The sequence below is a fragment of the Heterodontus francisci genome, chromosome 8, assembly GCF_036365525.1.
Source record: "Heterodontus francisci isolate sHetFra1 chromosome 8, sHetFra1.hap1, whole genome shotgun sequence".
NCBI classification, from domain to species: Eukaryota; Metazoa; Chordata; class Chondrichthyes; order Heterodontiformes; family Heterodontidae; genus Heterodontus; species Heterodontus francisci.
The window spans coordinates 90,585,004-90,601,796 of NC_090378.1; the positions used below are offsets into that span (position 1 = coordinate 90,585,004).

The 16,793-nt window shown below is 42.6% G+C and overlaps 1 protein-coding gene across 4 annotated transcripts in view; it reads left to right on the plus strand.

Moving 5' to 3' along the window:
• The window catches only part of LOC137372567 (potassium channel subfamily T member 2), a 921,357-nt gene that overhangs the window by 656,377 nt on the left and 248,187 nt on the right, over positions 1-16,793 (plus strand). For all 4 annotated transcript variants that reach the window (XM_068036495.1, XM_068036496.1, XM_068036497.1 and 1 more), the window contains 2 exons: positions 6,226-6,327; positions 9,017-9,100. In XM_068036495.1, the coding sequence (XP_067892596.1) occupies positions 6,226-6,327; positions 9,017-9,100 (186 nt within the window). The remainder of the gene's footprint in view (positions 1-6,225; positions 6,328-9,016; positions 9,101-16,793) is intronic.

Below are 16,793 nucleotides of genomic sequence, written 5' to 3' on the forward strand. Positions count from 1 at the left end.
TGGACTCCTGCTAACATGGGCTCAACCCTCCCCGTTTCAGCCACAAAAGCCTTAAAACACCCCTCCCCCACCCTTTCCATGACTTACCTTGCTGCCAGCAGCCTTTTCTTGGTGCCAGTTAATTTTCACCTGATCTTCGCTGGTCAGCTGCCACTTTCTTCCCAAAATAGGTGAATAGCTGACTAGCAACACTCAATTGAGGGTCAGAAGTTAAAATCTTCCAGCCCTTCGACTCAAACCCCCAGGTCGGATTGTAATCCGCACCTGCTGGGAGTTAAAATTAGCTCTATGGTCTTTTCAGCTTTGAAAGAAGGATGCCAAGAATGAATCATAGATACATATATGATAGTTCATTGTATAGAGGAAGAAAATCCAGAAAACTACATTAAATTAAACTGTAAGGCTAGGATAAAGGGACTGTGATGAAAACCCCACATGCCAGATGGAAAATATTAATTTCCTCATGTGGAACTTTGCCTGAGACTTTTACTGGAAATTGTTACAAATAACTTTGAAAACAGAACAGCTAGCAGCCAAGATGGCCACCAACACATACATATGAAAAACCAAAGGATTAGACTGGAGACAGATATAATTGACTCAGCCTGCCCAGAACAATTGGGTGCTCTCTGATTCAATTATCTGGTTTAGCCTTGTCAATATGTGATTGTCAAAAGCCATTGACACCCATTGACTTTGAAAGAGCCAACCCCCTGCCCCCCCACCCCAACCCCCCATCAAGTATGTCTGGGCAGCCTAAGGAAAGAATCTTAAATTTCAGAGGAAATTCCAGACGCACTGCATCAAAACACAAAGAGGTGGTCATGTCATGTGACCACTTGTGCAACTCTAGTAGATTGTGACCCAGAAGACAGACTGTAACTGAAAGCCAACAAGGGAACATCTCTCTCCTCTCTCTCTCTCTCTCTCTCTCTCTCCAGTAAAGTCCCAGAGAAGCCTCAAACCTATAGCCCAGCACAGCCAGTAACTAGGGAACACGGATAAAGCCTGTCTTCTGCTGTCCAGAACCTGAGAGGAAAGCCCGAACCATGCACGTGGCCTAGTGAGGACTTCAGGACTACAATTTCCACCAAGAACTCTGGAACTAAGATTCAATATTTGAATTCCATTTATTACAGACTCTACTCCAACCTCCCAACTCTGTTTTTCCTCTGTAATCTATTTGTGTGCATGTGTGGCTCTTGCGTGAATGTGGGGTGTGGATGCGTGGCGTATTTTCGTAATTTTAACTGGTTTAGAGTGATAAGGTTAATAAACTTACATTTTTCTTGTTTAAACTCAAGAAAACCTGTCTGGTTCATTTTCACTTATATTAAAGGAACAGCAGCTCTCTGAGATGGTAAGTTAAATCGCTGTGTTAAAAAAGATAAACCCTGTTGCGGTCAAACCAGAGAAGGGCGAAAGGGGAGCCTGAGACCCCCTCCTCGCACAGTCGTAACAGGTCACAAATTCAACAAGAAAATGGCAAATTAGGGGCTAATGCAAGGAAATTATTCTTCATACAAAGAGACACTAACATATAGAATGGGTTCTCGGTTAATGTACTGGAAGCTACAATCCTGGATCATATAAGAGGCAATGGATGCTACAGTGAGACAACTTTAAGATCTTTTTGTGTCAATGAAGTATGATGGATTGAATGATTTTCCTCATTCTTAATTATCTTGTGATCCTTGGGGCAAAATTGTCAGGGTGCTCACTAAAAGGAGCTATTCAATGAAAGTAAATGAAAGTGTGTGAGTGTGCAGTTGTGTGAATAGCACCATGTTTGATGAGAACAGCTTTAGGCTTGGTTACACCACTTAAAGATAGCCTGCACTACTTAAAGCCAGACTGTACCTCTTAAAGGTGAGATGCATCCTCACTGCAGCAGGGGCTGAAATTGCTTGAAGAAGAATGGAACATGTGGAGGAAGCAATAGATATGGTGCAACAGGCTACAGCGCATGCCACAAGGATCTCAGATGCCATGCTGGAGTCATTGGTGCAGGAGATAGACAGGGGGAGAGAGGTTCTCTTCCTTCAAGGGGCCAGGAGGCCCTCTAGACAAATACTAAGTTGGCCGTGGGAGCAGGTTGCTGTAGTGGTCAACGCCAGCAGTCTATCCCCAAGACCTGAATGCAGTGCCAAAGGAGGTTTAATGACCTCACACGAATGGTCAAGGTTAGTGAATGCATTCTCATATGCCATATCCTACCAACTGCACCACTAGTTTCACATGCTGCTCCATTTACCACAACCTCTTCACTCACCTATCAACAATCCATGTCAACCACCACTTGAACCTCACATTCTTACATTTCACCTCACCCTCACACATTTGCCACTGCTGGAAGCTGCACACTCACGTCTCACAACTTGCGAGCACTGTCAGCTCATCAACTGTGGAAGACACATCGCTTAAACACATTGTATCACACTCACTGACAGATTCCCTCTTGCAATAAAAGATAGCCCTGAACAGATGGCAGCACTGCTAAATGGCAGTGGGGCAGTCATGGCTGCATGTTCTTCCCCCATGGAGGAGGCAGTTCTGGGAATAATTAGTGCAGTCAATAATGAGGCTGGCCACCAGCATCACTGAAGCCTTCGAAGATGAGGGTATGTTCCTGCCTAATGCACTTTCTCAAATCCCACTTCACCCTCATCTCTGTTACAATGTACAAGCTGCAGACGGTGTAACCATGCACCTCTTTCTTTTCGCTAATTCCCTCTCACCAACTCTGCCCTTGTGCATTTATGCTTTCAGATCCTCAAGAATTGCCACTTGGCCAACCAGTGGCGCAACAGGCTGAAGGCCTAGAGGGAGAACAAACGGAGGAGGAAATCACTCGATCTGATACTTGTAGCTCTAAGATGTAACCTTTTACCCTTGATTGGTTACTCTAAGGTTCAAACATGAGAATTACGAGAAATAAGGAGACAACACTCAAAGTTCAAATTAAACACTAACAACTTTACTAAGTTTGGTAGGAATACTAGTTAACAATACAAAACACCCATTAGCAATACACCCTGTTAGCCACAAATACGCTACAAGGAATCACATATACATGACCACCCAGTGAGTGGTCACTTCCCTGCTGATTGTTCTCTTCAGTAGCTGACAAAGATACAAATCTTAAGCACTTGTTACGACCAGGTGAGGAAGGGGTCTCAGGCTCCCCCTTTCGCCCCTTCTCTGGTTTGACCGCAACAGGGTTTATCTTTTTTACACAGTGATTGAACTTACCACCTCAGTGAGCGCTTGCTCCTGTTCCTCTAATATAATTGCAAAAGAACAAATCAATCAGGTTTTCTTGAGTTTAAACAAGGAAGATGTAAGTTTATTATCCTTAAGACTCTAAACCGATTAAAATTACTAAAATAGGCTATGCATCCATGCTCGCATCCAACAAAAGCCACACATACACACAAATAGATTACAGAGGAAAAAATGAGTTGGGTGGTTGGAATAGAGTCTGTAATCAATGGAATTTAAATACTGATCATCAGTCCCAGAGTCCTAAGTTGAAATTGTAGTCCTGAAGTCCTCGCTGGGCCACCTGCATGGTTGTAGACTTGTTTCTCAGTCTCCGGAAGACAGAAGAGAGGGTTTGATCCTTGTCCTCTCGTTGCTGGCTGTGCTGGTCGGTAGGTTTGAGACTTTAACAGTTGCAGCCGAGGCTTCTCTGGATCTTTACTGGAGAGAGAGAGAGCAAACTGCCTCTTTGATGGCTTTCAGTTACTCCTCTGCTTTCTGACTGACAAAGCTTAGCCTCTCCAGAGCTGCACAGCAGTCACATGATAATCCCAAACCTCTTTGTTGGGTTAATGAGACCCTTCTGGAATCTTGTCTGAGATTCAAGGCGCCACACCTTAAGCTGTTCAGTCACACTTGGAGGAGGTTGGCTCTTTCAAGTCAATGGGTGTCGATTGCTCTTGATGACCATGTTGATAAAGCCATTTCAGGTAATTTAATCAGAGAGCACCCCATTGTTCTGGCTAGGTTGAAGCAGTCATGTTGTCTCCCGTCTAATCGTTTGGTGTTTCAAATGTAAATTTCAGTGGCCATCATGGCTGCCAGGTTACTCTTTTTAAACAAAGTTATTTATAAGAATTTCCAGCAAAAGTCTCAAGCAAGGTTCCAACCGATGAAATTAATATTTTCCCACTTGGCATGTGGGTTTTCATGACACACTGAATCACTATTTGTAATGATTGTTATACCTTTCTTTCCAAGGTGGGCAGAATGTTCTGTTGACAACTTCATACTTTCCTATCAAAATCCACCTTAAGCTACAATTGTCCAATGAGGCATCTAATTCTTTGTTCAAACTACAATATCAGAAATTGTCTTGATGATCAGAATATGTTTATATTTTCTTCAGTAAGATCTCCTCTTCTCGTGGTGTTACAGACTCCTTTCAGATCTTTATCAGTAAACACAATAGCAGCTTCCTTTCCTGGTCACATGCACCCCGAGCTAAGTTGTTCCAGTATAGCTACAACACTGGCATCCACCTGACAATGTGGTAAATTGCCCAGGTATGTCCCGTCCACAAAAAGCAGGACAAATCCAATCCATCAGTCTACTCTCAATCATCAGCAAAGCGATGGAAGGTGTCATCGACAGTGCTATCAAGCGCCACTTAAACAGCAAGAACCTGCTCACTGATGCTCAGGGCCACTCGGCTCCTGACCTCATTATAGCCTTGGTCCAAACATGGACAAAAGAGCTGAACTCAAGAGGTGAGGTGAGAATTATTGCCTTTTATATCAAGGCAGCGTTTGACCAAGTGTGGCATCAAGGAGCCCTAGCCAAATTGAAGTCAATGGGAATCAGAGGGAAAACTCTCCACAGGTTGGAGTCATATCTAACTCAAAGGAAGATGGCTGTAGTTATTGGAGGTCAGTCATCTCAATCCCAGGACTTTGCTGCAGGGTAGTGTCCTAGTCCCCACCCGATGAATATAGCTCCAACAACACTCAAGAAGCTCGACGCCATCCAGGTCAAAGGTGCCTACTTGATTGGAACCCCATTCACCACCTTCAACATTCATTCCCTCCACTACCGACACACAGTGGCAGCAATGTGTACCATCTACAAGATGCACTGCAGCAACTCGCCAAGGCTCCTTCGACAGCACCTCCCAAATCCACGACCTCTACCACCTAGAAGGACAAGGGCAGCAGATGCATGGGAACACCAGCAAGGTTCCCTCCAAGCTACACTCCATTCTGACTTGGAACTATATCGTCGTTGCTTAACTGTTGCTGGATCAAAATTCAGGAACCCCCTTCCTAGCAGCACTGTGGGTGTACCTACACCAGATGGACTGCAGCAGTTCAAGAAGGCGACTTATCACCACCTTCTCAAGGGCAATGCAATTAGGGATGGGCAACAAATGCTGGCCAAGCCAGTGGCACTCACATCCTGTGAAAGAATTTTAAAAAACTACTTTGCCATTTTATAAAAATACAATTACATCAAAAATAGTGCAGATATGAATGTCCAATTTACTGTTTTGTTTTCACTGGTTTGAACAGCACTGGTGAATTTTTAATGGCTAATAGTATAGAATGGATAATGAAAGGGAATTGTTTAACAGAATTTTCATGTGCAATTTAAATACACTTGTGTTTGCCATTTAAAAAAAAATGTAAATGTGCAGTGACTTCACACCAGCCCAAGGTGACCTTAATCTGTGCTCTTCAGTCAAAGCATGTTCAATAATGTTTTTAAAATACTGTAATGTCAATGCAAACTGATGCCATCATTGTAATGCCCTTCCACAGCATCAGATCACTAAACTGTATCTTTTTGCAAAAAAACTGAATCAAATATTTTTATTCAATATGACAATGACAAAATAAATTGTGTGACATAGTGAAGTTATACTGTAAAAACAATTTTCCCTTTAATATCTCTGCTGCTGTAGTTAGGTGCAGTAATCAACATTTTCGACTTACACATTGAATTGCTTTTTTAGATATCTATGTATATTTAAACTATCCAGAAAATCGTGTGTATAAAAGTACGACTAATAAATCAACAAGCTTCAACCAAATTCATTTCTTTGAGGCTCTGTTGACTTTGATATAAATGCAAGAACTGTCAGCATTTATGTTGTGATCCACGTTGTTTAATTCTTGTACTACCCAGATAGAGGCAGTGTTGCTCTGCTGAAAATAAAAACAACGCCTAATCTATTTCTCCTAACAGAAAGAACGTGAAAAAGGTTCCAATCTGGCATTCATGTTCCGTCAACCATTTGCTGCTGGGAGAGTCTTCAGCATCAGCATGCTAGATACACTGTTGTACCAGGTAGTGGTTTTCTTTGTTAGTATTAATAAAATTAATCCACAACTCCATAGACTATCATCAAGCCTAATGTGTCTTGGAATATTGCCAAATCAGAAATTCTGTTATATCTGTACCTGTTCTGCAAATTAGTATCTGTTCTTTTAAGCAGGCTGATTGACATCTATATTGATTTAACATTCATCTAATAAATCAAACTGTGCAAAATGTTGTTACTCTGTTGAATATAATCAGGGTATCCAATTAATGGATTAAGGTGTTTGACTCTATCAAAATGCCAAAATAACCTGCGAACAAGACTTGATTTGATATGCATTTATTTTAACTTCTACAGATAAAAAGACATGTGTCTGTATTTAGACAGTTACTCAGTCCAAGCTGCACAAAAGAGCTGCCTAAATAGTGATAATTACGTTCACCCCTTCTTCCAAATCTAATTAGATATCTATATGTGATATAATTATAAAATGTTGTTTTAATATATTTTGGAAAAGGAAAAGGGTATTGTTTTGCTGTCCATTTGTGAAGTTTATCAAGATTAGAAATTTGCAAACACAGTTTTACAGTCCTGAAGTGAGGACGGTTGGTACTTGTTACTGTGAGGTCACCTCCAGCAGCAGCTTCCATAGTCAGTTATATATTGGGCTGAATTTTACAGACCCCCCGATGTCAGGGTCATTTCTGGGTGGGGTGGGCTGGAAAATGCCTCCGGGAGAGGGCTGCCACACACTCCGATGCCCGGAGGGCCCAGCCCGATATTGCCGGCGGCTTTGAGGCCTCGTGGCGGCCCCCCCGCCGCTAGGTGACGGGACCGCCATTTAAATATTTAAATAAATTAAAATCAATGAATTAATTACACTTACACTCCTGCCGTCTGTCCCATTGCGATCTTTGTGGCACTGGCCAGCACTCATGCCTTCGGATCCCCATCTGGGGAAATGAGGCGCAACACTGGTTGGGAGGAGGGAGGAGGTATGTTTCTCAGTGCGGGAGGAGGGGGAACTGAGTCAAAGAAACATCATTGGTGTAGAGGATGGTGTGAAAGGTTTTAGATTAAAGTTTATGCATTTTGTGGGGGTGAAGGTCAGGTGGTCAAAGTAAGTGTTTTGGTGGGGGAGAGGGCAAGTAATTAATTTTATGGTAATGGGGGGTGGGAGAGGGACAAAAAAAATGCATTTAATTTTTTTCATTAAGGGTTTCTTTAAATATTTAAGTTGAATGGTAGGGCGCTTGAAGCCCTTTAAAAATGGTGTCAGCGCCTGCGCACAGGCAGCTGATGCCATTGCCGGGGATGGACAGACCGGCCCCTCAACATCATTGGTTGGGGGTGGGCCACCCCAGCTATTTAAATGAGGCACCGCACGGAAGATTGTGGTGGCTCTGTGACAGGCAGGCCACCATTGTTTTCAGCCACCGGCGGTAAGAGTATGAATTTCAGCTCATTGTTTCTGAACCTCCAGCAGGCTATCCTGGGATCCCCAATGTAAGACCAAGATCGAGCATATCCAGGTCCAGGTTTAATTCCTGGCCCTCCAGTCACTCCTGTCATAACTCTGATGGGAATGCGTTGCAAAGTCCAAGGATTTTCGGCTCCAATAATTTATAGTGGGAAAATTTCAGAGGAACATAATAACAATGCGTAGACTAATAAGTCAGTTTCTTACTCAGTTACACAAAGAAATACATTTTTGTCCTTTGGTATTTAAATTAGCAACTGTATCATGCTAACAAAGTCTTGTCTAAGCTATTACCTACACAGTAGCATCTGATAACATGGAACTACTGTATAAAAAGTTGTGTTTTTAACTATTTCAATTCAGAATAAAAACAAACAATTAATAATAACATATTCCTAAGACCCTCTTGTTCTAACTTCAGATAGTGTCAGCTGCTCGACACCATCCAGGACAAAGCAGCCCATTTGATTGATGCCCTATCCACCACCTTAAATATTCACTCCCTCCACCACCTGCGTACCATGGCTGCAGTGTGTACCATCTACAAGATGTCCTGCAGCAACCCGCCAAAGCTTCTTCGACAGTGCCTCTCAAATTCACGTCCTTTACTACAAGAAGGACAAAGACAGCAGATGCATGGGAACACTATCACCTGCACGTTCCCCACCAAGTCACATACCATCCTGACTTGGAAATATATTGCTGTTCCTTCATCTTTAGTAGGTCAAAACCCTGAAGCTTCCTCTCTAACAGCACTGTGAGAGGACCCACACCACATGGACTGCAATGGTTCACGAAAGGGAACCTTCTTAAAGGCAGTTAGGAATGGACAAAATGCTGGCCTTGCCAGTGAAACCTGTGTTCCTGTGAATAAATAATAAAAAGAAAAACAGCTATCACTGCAGAAATAATATGTATTAGTATACAAAAATAACATTCTAGTAAGTCAAGAAATAGAGAATCTGACTAACTTCACAAACCCACTTGGGTGCCTTGGTGATTTTTATTTGTGTCCAGGGTCCCCAGTTTGTTCTTATAGGTATATAATGTAAATATGAGTACTGACATATTGGGGAACTTCAATTATCTTTTCACATTAGAGAATTTTTATGGGGTCTGTAGGATGGTTTTATATTAATGTGCTTGTTCCAGCATAAACTTTTTCTGCGGTACAGATTTTCGTTCATTTTTTTATTATTATTTGAATGACACTTTTTGGCATTTATCGATTGCAGTCATTTGTGAAGGACTACATGATCTCCATCACAAGGCTGCTTCTAGGACTGGATACCACACCAGGTTCTGGATTTCTCTGTGCAGTAAGTTCTGTTTTTCCATTCTTACAAAACCTAATGCATAAATTGTTCCTTAAGCATTTGTTAGTTGTCTTATTTATGGTATTGTATTGTCGAAAAACCCATTTTTGTTTAGAATATTGTTTGCATCCCCCAACATTAGAACATAAGAAATAGGAGTAAGAGTGGGCCATTCGGCCCCTGCTCCACCATTCAATAAGATCATGGTTGATCTGATCATGGTCTCAACCCCACATTCCTGCCAGCCCCCCCATAACCCTTGACTCCATTGTAGTTCAAAAATCTGTCTAACTCAACCTTGAATATATTCAATGATCCAGCCTCCACTGCTCTTTGCCACAGAAGATTCCAAAGATTAACAATGCTCTGACAGAAGAAATTCCTCCTCATCTCTGTCTTAAATGGGAGACACCTTATTTTGAAACTATGCTCCCTAGTTCTAGATTCTCCCATGAGGAGAAACATTGTCTCAGCATCCAGCCTATCAAACCCCCTCAGATTCTTATATATTTCAATCAGGTCACCTCTCATTCTTCTAAACTCCAATGAGTATAGGCCCAAACTGCTCAACCTGTCCTCATAAGACAACCCCTTCATCCCAGGAATCTGCCTAGTGAACTTTCTCTGAACTGCGTCCAATGCAGGTATATCCCTCCTGAAGTAAGGAGACCAAAACTGTATGCAGTACTCTAGGTGCAGACTGCCCAGTGCCCTGTACAGTTGTAGTAAGACTTGCCTACTTTTATGGCCCATCCCCTTTGAAATAAAGGGCAACATTCAATTTGCCTTCTTAATTATTTGCTCTACGTGCATGCTAACTTTTTGTGATTCATGTACGAGGGCACCCAGATCCCTCTTTACTGCAGTATCCTGCAGTCTCTCTCCATTTAAATAATATTCTGCTTTTCTATACTTCCTACTAAAATGGATAGCCTCACATTTTCTCACATTATACTGCAGCTGCCAAATTTTTGACCACTCACTTTAACGGGCTGGATTTTTTTGAGCTCCCGACATCGGGCTCCGTGGCGGGGATGGCCGAAAGATCGCAGCGGCAGAGGGCTGACGCCACAGAGCCCGACACTGGGATTGCCGGGCCCGATCTTCCCAGTGATGGGTAAGCTCCGTGGCAGCTCTGCGGCAGGATCTTGATTTCAATATTCAAATCAGCTATTTAAATACATTTAAGTGGAAGCTGGAGCGATCTTACCAGCAGTTCCGGATCTTCAGAGAGAAAGCTGGCGCTACCAGGTGGGGAAAGGGGAACTCTGCATTTGTAGTGAAGTTGGGGGGTGGAAGGGGTCAACTCTGCATAGTTTATGTAGTGGGGAGGGGAAGGGTTGAACTCTGCACTTAGGTCAGTTGGGGGGCTGAAAGGGGTCACAGAATCAGAATCACAGAATCGTTACAGTGCAGAAGGAGGCCATTCGGCCCATCATGTCCACACTGGCTCTCTGAAAGAGCAATTCCCTCAGTTCCATTCCCCTGCCTTCTCCCCCTTTTCTGGCGTAGTTGGGTGGAGGTGGGTCAAACTTTACCTTTTGTTATGGTTGTGGGGGGAATGGGGTCAACTTTGATCTGTCAATGCAGACCTGGCTGCCCTTTAAAAACTGTGCCAGCACCTGTGCAGAAACAGGCGACCGAGGCTACCTGGGGGTTGGGGGGGGGTGCGTGCGTGCGGCCGTCCTGCATATTATAATGAGTCGCCGCGCTCTAGATCGCGGCGGCATGGCGGCTTGCGGCCCGCGCATGCAGGCTGCAATATTTTTTGCCCGCCAGCAGGAAAATATAATCCAGCCCAACCTATCTATATCCTTTTGCAGACTCTTTATGTCCTCCTCACAACCTGCTTTCCCGCCTATCTTTGTATTGTCAGCAGATTTGGCTACAATACATTCTGTCCCTTCATCCAAGTCATTTATATAGATCGTAAACAGTTGATTCCCCAGCACTGATTCCTGTGGCACCCCACTAGTTGCAGTTTGCCAACCTGTAAATGCCCCATTTATCTCGACTCTGTTTCCTGTTAGTTAGCCAATCCTCTATCCACTATCCATACTAATATATTACACCCAACACCATGAGCTCCTTTCTTGAATAAAGGTGTTACATTTATAGTTTTCCAATCCACTGGGACCTTTCCAGAATCTAGGGAATTTTGGAAGATTACAACCAATGCATATACTATCTCTGCAGCCATTTCTTTTAAGACCCTCGGATGTAAGCCATTAGGTCCAAGAAACTTGTCAGCCTTTAGTCACATTAGTTTTCCTAGTGCTTTTACTTTAGTGATAGTGACTGTTTCAAGTTCCTCCCTCCCATTTGTCCCTCGTTTTTCTCCTATTCTTGGGATGCTTTTAGTGTTTTCTACTATGAGGACAGATACAAAATACTTGCTCAAAGTATCAGCCATTTCCTTGTTTCCCATTATTAATTCCCCAGTCTCATCCTCTCTTCCTTTTTATATACTTGTAGAAGCTTCTACTATCTGTTTTTATATTTCTTGCTAGTTTACTCACAGATTCTAATTTTTCCCTCTATTTCCTTTAGTCATCCTTTGCTGGTTTCTTGAATTTTCCCAATCTTCTGGCCTACCACCAATCTTCGCAGCATTGTACACCTTTTCTTTCAATTTGACACCATCCTTAACTTCCTTGCTTAGCCCCGGAGAGTCTCTCTTTTGCAATGGAATATATCTTTTGTAGAGAGTTATGAAATACCTCCTTAAATGTCTGCCACTGCTTATCTACCATCTTACATTTTAACCTATTTTCCCGGTCTACTTTAGCTAATTCTGTCTTCATACCTTTGTAATTGCCTTTATTTAAGTTTAAGACACTAGTTTCACACGCAAGTTTCTCACCCTCAAACTGAATGTGAAATTCTAACATGTTATGATCACTCTTCCCTAGAGGACCCTTTACTATGAGATTATTAATTAATCCTGCCTCATAACACATTATCATATCTAAAATAGCCTGTTCCCTAGTTGGTTCTACAACATAATGTTCTAAGAAACTATCCAGGATTTTCTTTTTATATTCGTTTGTGGGATGTGGGCGTCGCTGACTAGGCCAGCATTTATTGCCCATCCCCAACTGCCCTTGAACTGAATGGCTTGCTAGGCCATTTCAGAGGGCATTTAAGAGTCAACCACATTGCTGTAGGTCTGGAGTCACCTGTAGGCCAGACCAGGTAAGGACAGCAGATTTCCTTCCCTAAAGGACATTAGTGAACCAGATGGATTTTTACAACAATCTGGAATGGTTTCATGGTCACTATTAGACTAGCTTTTAATTCCAGATTTATTAATTGAATTCAAATTTCACCATCTGCCATGAAGGGATTCGAATCTATGTCTCCAGAGCATTAGCCTGGGCTTTGGATTACTAGTCCAGTGACATTACCACTATGCCACCACCTCCCCTATAATGCACTCTATGAACTCATTCTCAAGGCTACCAATTTGATTTGTCCACTCTATATGAAGATTAGAATCACCTATGATTGTTTCAGTATCTTTCTTACAAGCTCCCATTACTTCTTGCATTATATTTTGTCCTAAAGTGTAGCTACTGTACCTAACATATCCCTAAGCTTAGGCTCAGATTTTTCCCAGCCTGTGCCAGTATCTGCTCTAGATTTTTGATTTGATACCAACCAGAAGCAGGGTTTGCAGACCTTTCTTTTAATGATTTTAACTTGATAATAATGATGAGACTTACTGTCTGAATTCAGTTTACTTCTTCACTGCGCAAGTTATTATTAGAGCTTGTTGTGGGAAACTACTTACAATGCTCTATTAGACAACACAGCAAATTGCATAGGGTTGGAGCAACCATTCCTCCCAATCAAAATTTTGAAAATAAAAATTATGTGTTATCATTGGTAGTATCTCTGACTGCCCATCAGCATTAATCTTTTCACTAATTCAGGATTTCTTTCTCACACACTTCATATCAGTGACTTGCACTTCTTAGTATCCAACCCAATCCACTCTTTTGCTGGTTTCACTCTACATGCACCAACTGCCTTCAGAACACATGCAAGGTGGAATTTAATGGGCGCCCAGAGACAGGCTTGGAGGTTTAGGCTTGCGGGGCGCCTCCTCCGTGGGCAATCTTGGCCTACAGAGGGCCCCAGGCAACAAAGCCCGCATCTTCGGTATTACCACCCCTGCCTTCATCGCCCATCTTCCTCCCCTAATCCCGGGGGCCTTCTGGATTGGCCCTCTAATTGGCTGGCAGCTCTTGGAGGCAGGATCAACATCCTTAAAGGGACTGGGATCCTGGTGCCCGGCACTTAAATGCCTGGGCGCTGTTGAATCGCACCGGAGGGTGGGTGGCGGGGGGAGGGCTCTCCGAAAGGCCAAGGTGGGATTCCCCTCACCTTTACGGCCTGGTGCCTAGAGTCCTGCCGGCACGACTAAATTCAGCTTGCTGTCACTGCACAGGACCTCTTTCATCTCACTGTGCAATGTTGCAATCATTGTATGTCTTTATGCTCCATCTATTTCATTTCTCAGGTGATGCAGTTTCTTTATGTCTCTTGCATCCCAAAATCTGGCCATAATTAACATCAACAACTTGCATTTTCATGATGCTTTTAATGTAAAAATCATTTGAAAGTATTTTGCTAAGTAGAAATAAAGGTTGAACTGACATTGAGCCAGGAACAGGAGACATTAGGAAGGGTGATCGATATATTGATCTAAAAGATGGGTTTTGAGAAGGACTTTAATGGTAGTGAGGTGGATGGGGTTAGGAAGGGAGTTCCAGGGAGCAGAGGTAAGATAGCTGAAGGTTCTGCCATCAATTTTGAATGGAGGAAAGTGGGGGCTCAAAATGCACAAGAGGCCTAACTTGGAGGAAACAAAGCTTGTGCGAGGGCTGGAGTAGATTGCAGGGATAGGGTGGGGCGATGTTATAGAGGGTTTTAAAAATGTGGACAAGGATTTTAAACTTAAACCAAAGGACAGGAGTCAGTGTAAATCAGCGAGGGCAGAGGTGATGGCTAAGTAGGATTTAGTGCAGAACAAGATATGTATGGCAGTGTTTAGGGAGGATTGAGGGCCATCAAGGAGTGCATTGGAGTAATCAAGATTGGAGATGATAAAAGCATGTACAAGATTTTCAGTGGCAGAGGGACCATGGTAGGGGAGGAAACAGGCAATGTCGGCAGTCTTGGTAATGAACAGAAATTGGAGTTTAGAGCTCAGTTCAGGATTAAACAGGATACCTAGGTCGCACATGGTCTGCTTTACCCTGAGCAAATGGCTGGTGAGGAGAGTGGACACAGGAGAGTTCTCCCCAGTGTCCTGGCTAATAATTATCCTTCAATCAACATCACTAAAGCAGACTATCTTGTCATTATCATATTGCTATTCTTGGGACCTTGCTGTGCACAAATTGGCTTCCGAGTTTCTTACATTACAGCAGTGACTATGCTTCAAAAGTATTGGCTGTAAGGCACTTTCAGATGTCCTGAGGTCATGAAAGGCACTCTATAAATGGAAGTCTTGCTTTTTTTAGGATTAGTGGCTAGAGACCAGAGTTTGTGGCTTTGTTCTTTCCAGTGTTGAGATGAAGGAAGTTATGGTTCAATTACCTTTGATCTTTAATACTTATTCATCTAGTGGCAATTTTCGTTTCACTACCTTCTCTGACCTCAAGTCATGCTTTTACAATTGCTAAAACTTGCTCCATAAAGCTTAGTTTTCTCTTTTGTTCCAATTTTTTTTTGTTTCCACCTCTAAGGAACCCCAGTCTGCCAGAAACATATATACTATTCCATATTTGGTGAGGCTCTTACACTTCTGTTGGAATGTAAGAAAATATTTGCTACCTTCTAATCTCTCTCCCCATTGTAACTTTTTATATCTCTTGTCTTATCAATACTACTGTTGTCAATGCTCCACTGAACATTCCCCTTGTTCCACCAAATCTATAAATGGTGAAATCAAGATAAATTGCGAGCTTATAATCAGTTTTGGTCTTTCCCAGATTATCAAAACTGTGGAACTCCTATTTTTTTTTTATCAGTCTTTCCTTTCTCTTGATTTATTCAGGAAATAAAAGATAGATATCCCTTTGTATTATGAATGTGAATTCAGAGGCCGAGGAAACCTAATTTCCTAAAATCCACTGCCAGCATGTACCAAGTGGAAGATTTCCCCTTAAAGCGTTAGGTTTGTATCATCTAGTACCACTTGCTGATTTATCTCAGCATCTCTTTTAGTATTTTCAATCCTGTTGGCATCCTAAACAATGGGTCTTGACCCTTCAACTTGCCTAATTTTAAAAGAAAGAATCACCTAGAGGCAAATCTTGTCCCTTTTGTTAAACCTTAAGTGTGAATATTTGCGCAACTGCAAAATATGTTTCTTTGCAGGTCTAACCTCATAAGAAATTTGTTTTCAATAGCAATCGCTGATAAGCCTTGTATGGTAACTAAGCAACTGTATGTCCTAGTAGGCCTTTTCATTGTTGCTAAGTAAATTCTGCCACAGTAGCTCCTTCTTTATTGCTTAGCATTTGTCTATAATCTAAGGTTGTAATGGCCAGGATATTATTATAAGTCTATGATTTGGTTTACACTTTACTACTGTTATCCACTTGCTCTAAAATCTCAAATTGACTTTTTAATTGTATTATGTACTATTTTATCAAATTCTAGTCACATAGATCAGATATCATGACCCTGAATTTTCTCTGGATTCCTACCATAGCTCCAGTGGGAGATGGGTAGAATCCAGTGGAAAACGGAATGGTCCCAGCTGCCCCATTTATGGCATCTTCTATTGGGAATTGTAAGCAGCCCGTGACAGGGACAATGTTGTCTGGACGTGACTCTCATGTTGAGGGCAGGAATTATGCTGGGAATTCTCACTTCCCTGGCTCAGTCAGGGATTCAGCATGAGATTGGAGGTCGGTATGCCCAATGTGATGAGACATATCGGCCTCTGGATGGGTGCCAATGACCACCAGCAAGAGAAGGTTCCAGGATGGGGGAACGGCCTGGACCCCCAAAGTTCATAGCCTCCTTCTGTGCTGTATGATTCTATTTGACCCATTGTGCCAATGCCTGCTCTTTGAAAGAGTGACCCAATTATTTCCACTCCCCTGCTCTTCCCCCCTTCAATTATCTATTCAATTGAGGAAAAATGTTTAAAATAAATCCATATTAGCCCCTTCTCATGAGGATCAATTGGGGAGATAGCTCAGGTCTTCGAGCAGGCAGGTGGACCTTGGTTCCCCACTGTCCGACGGCAGATGGATAGGATATTTTCTGGCTGTAAGAGCCAGACGGGTACCAGAGATGCATTTGTAGTGCCACAAGCAATCGCTGACACCTTGCAAATTAGATTCCCTCCGCTGAACCCACATAAATTCCAGTGGGGTCAGCGCTACAGGGCGCAACAAGCACAATCCTACCATGAACACCCAGGGTCACAAACCGCAGGTTTTCAGGGCCAAATTTATTACCGACATCAGCTAGAACCACTGAAAATGCACAGAAGGGCATTCTTAACAGCACTGTGGCTGTAACTATACCACATGGACTGCAGCAGTTCAAGGAGGCAGCTCACCACCAGTTTCTCAAGGCCAATTAGGGATTAGGGTCTTTCCAGTGATGCTCACATCGCATTACAGAATAAAAAAAGCGATTATAGGGAATTTGCTCAGGTTTGTGTTTG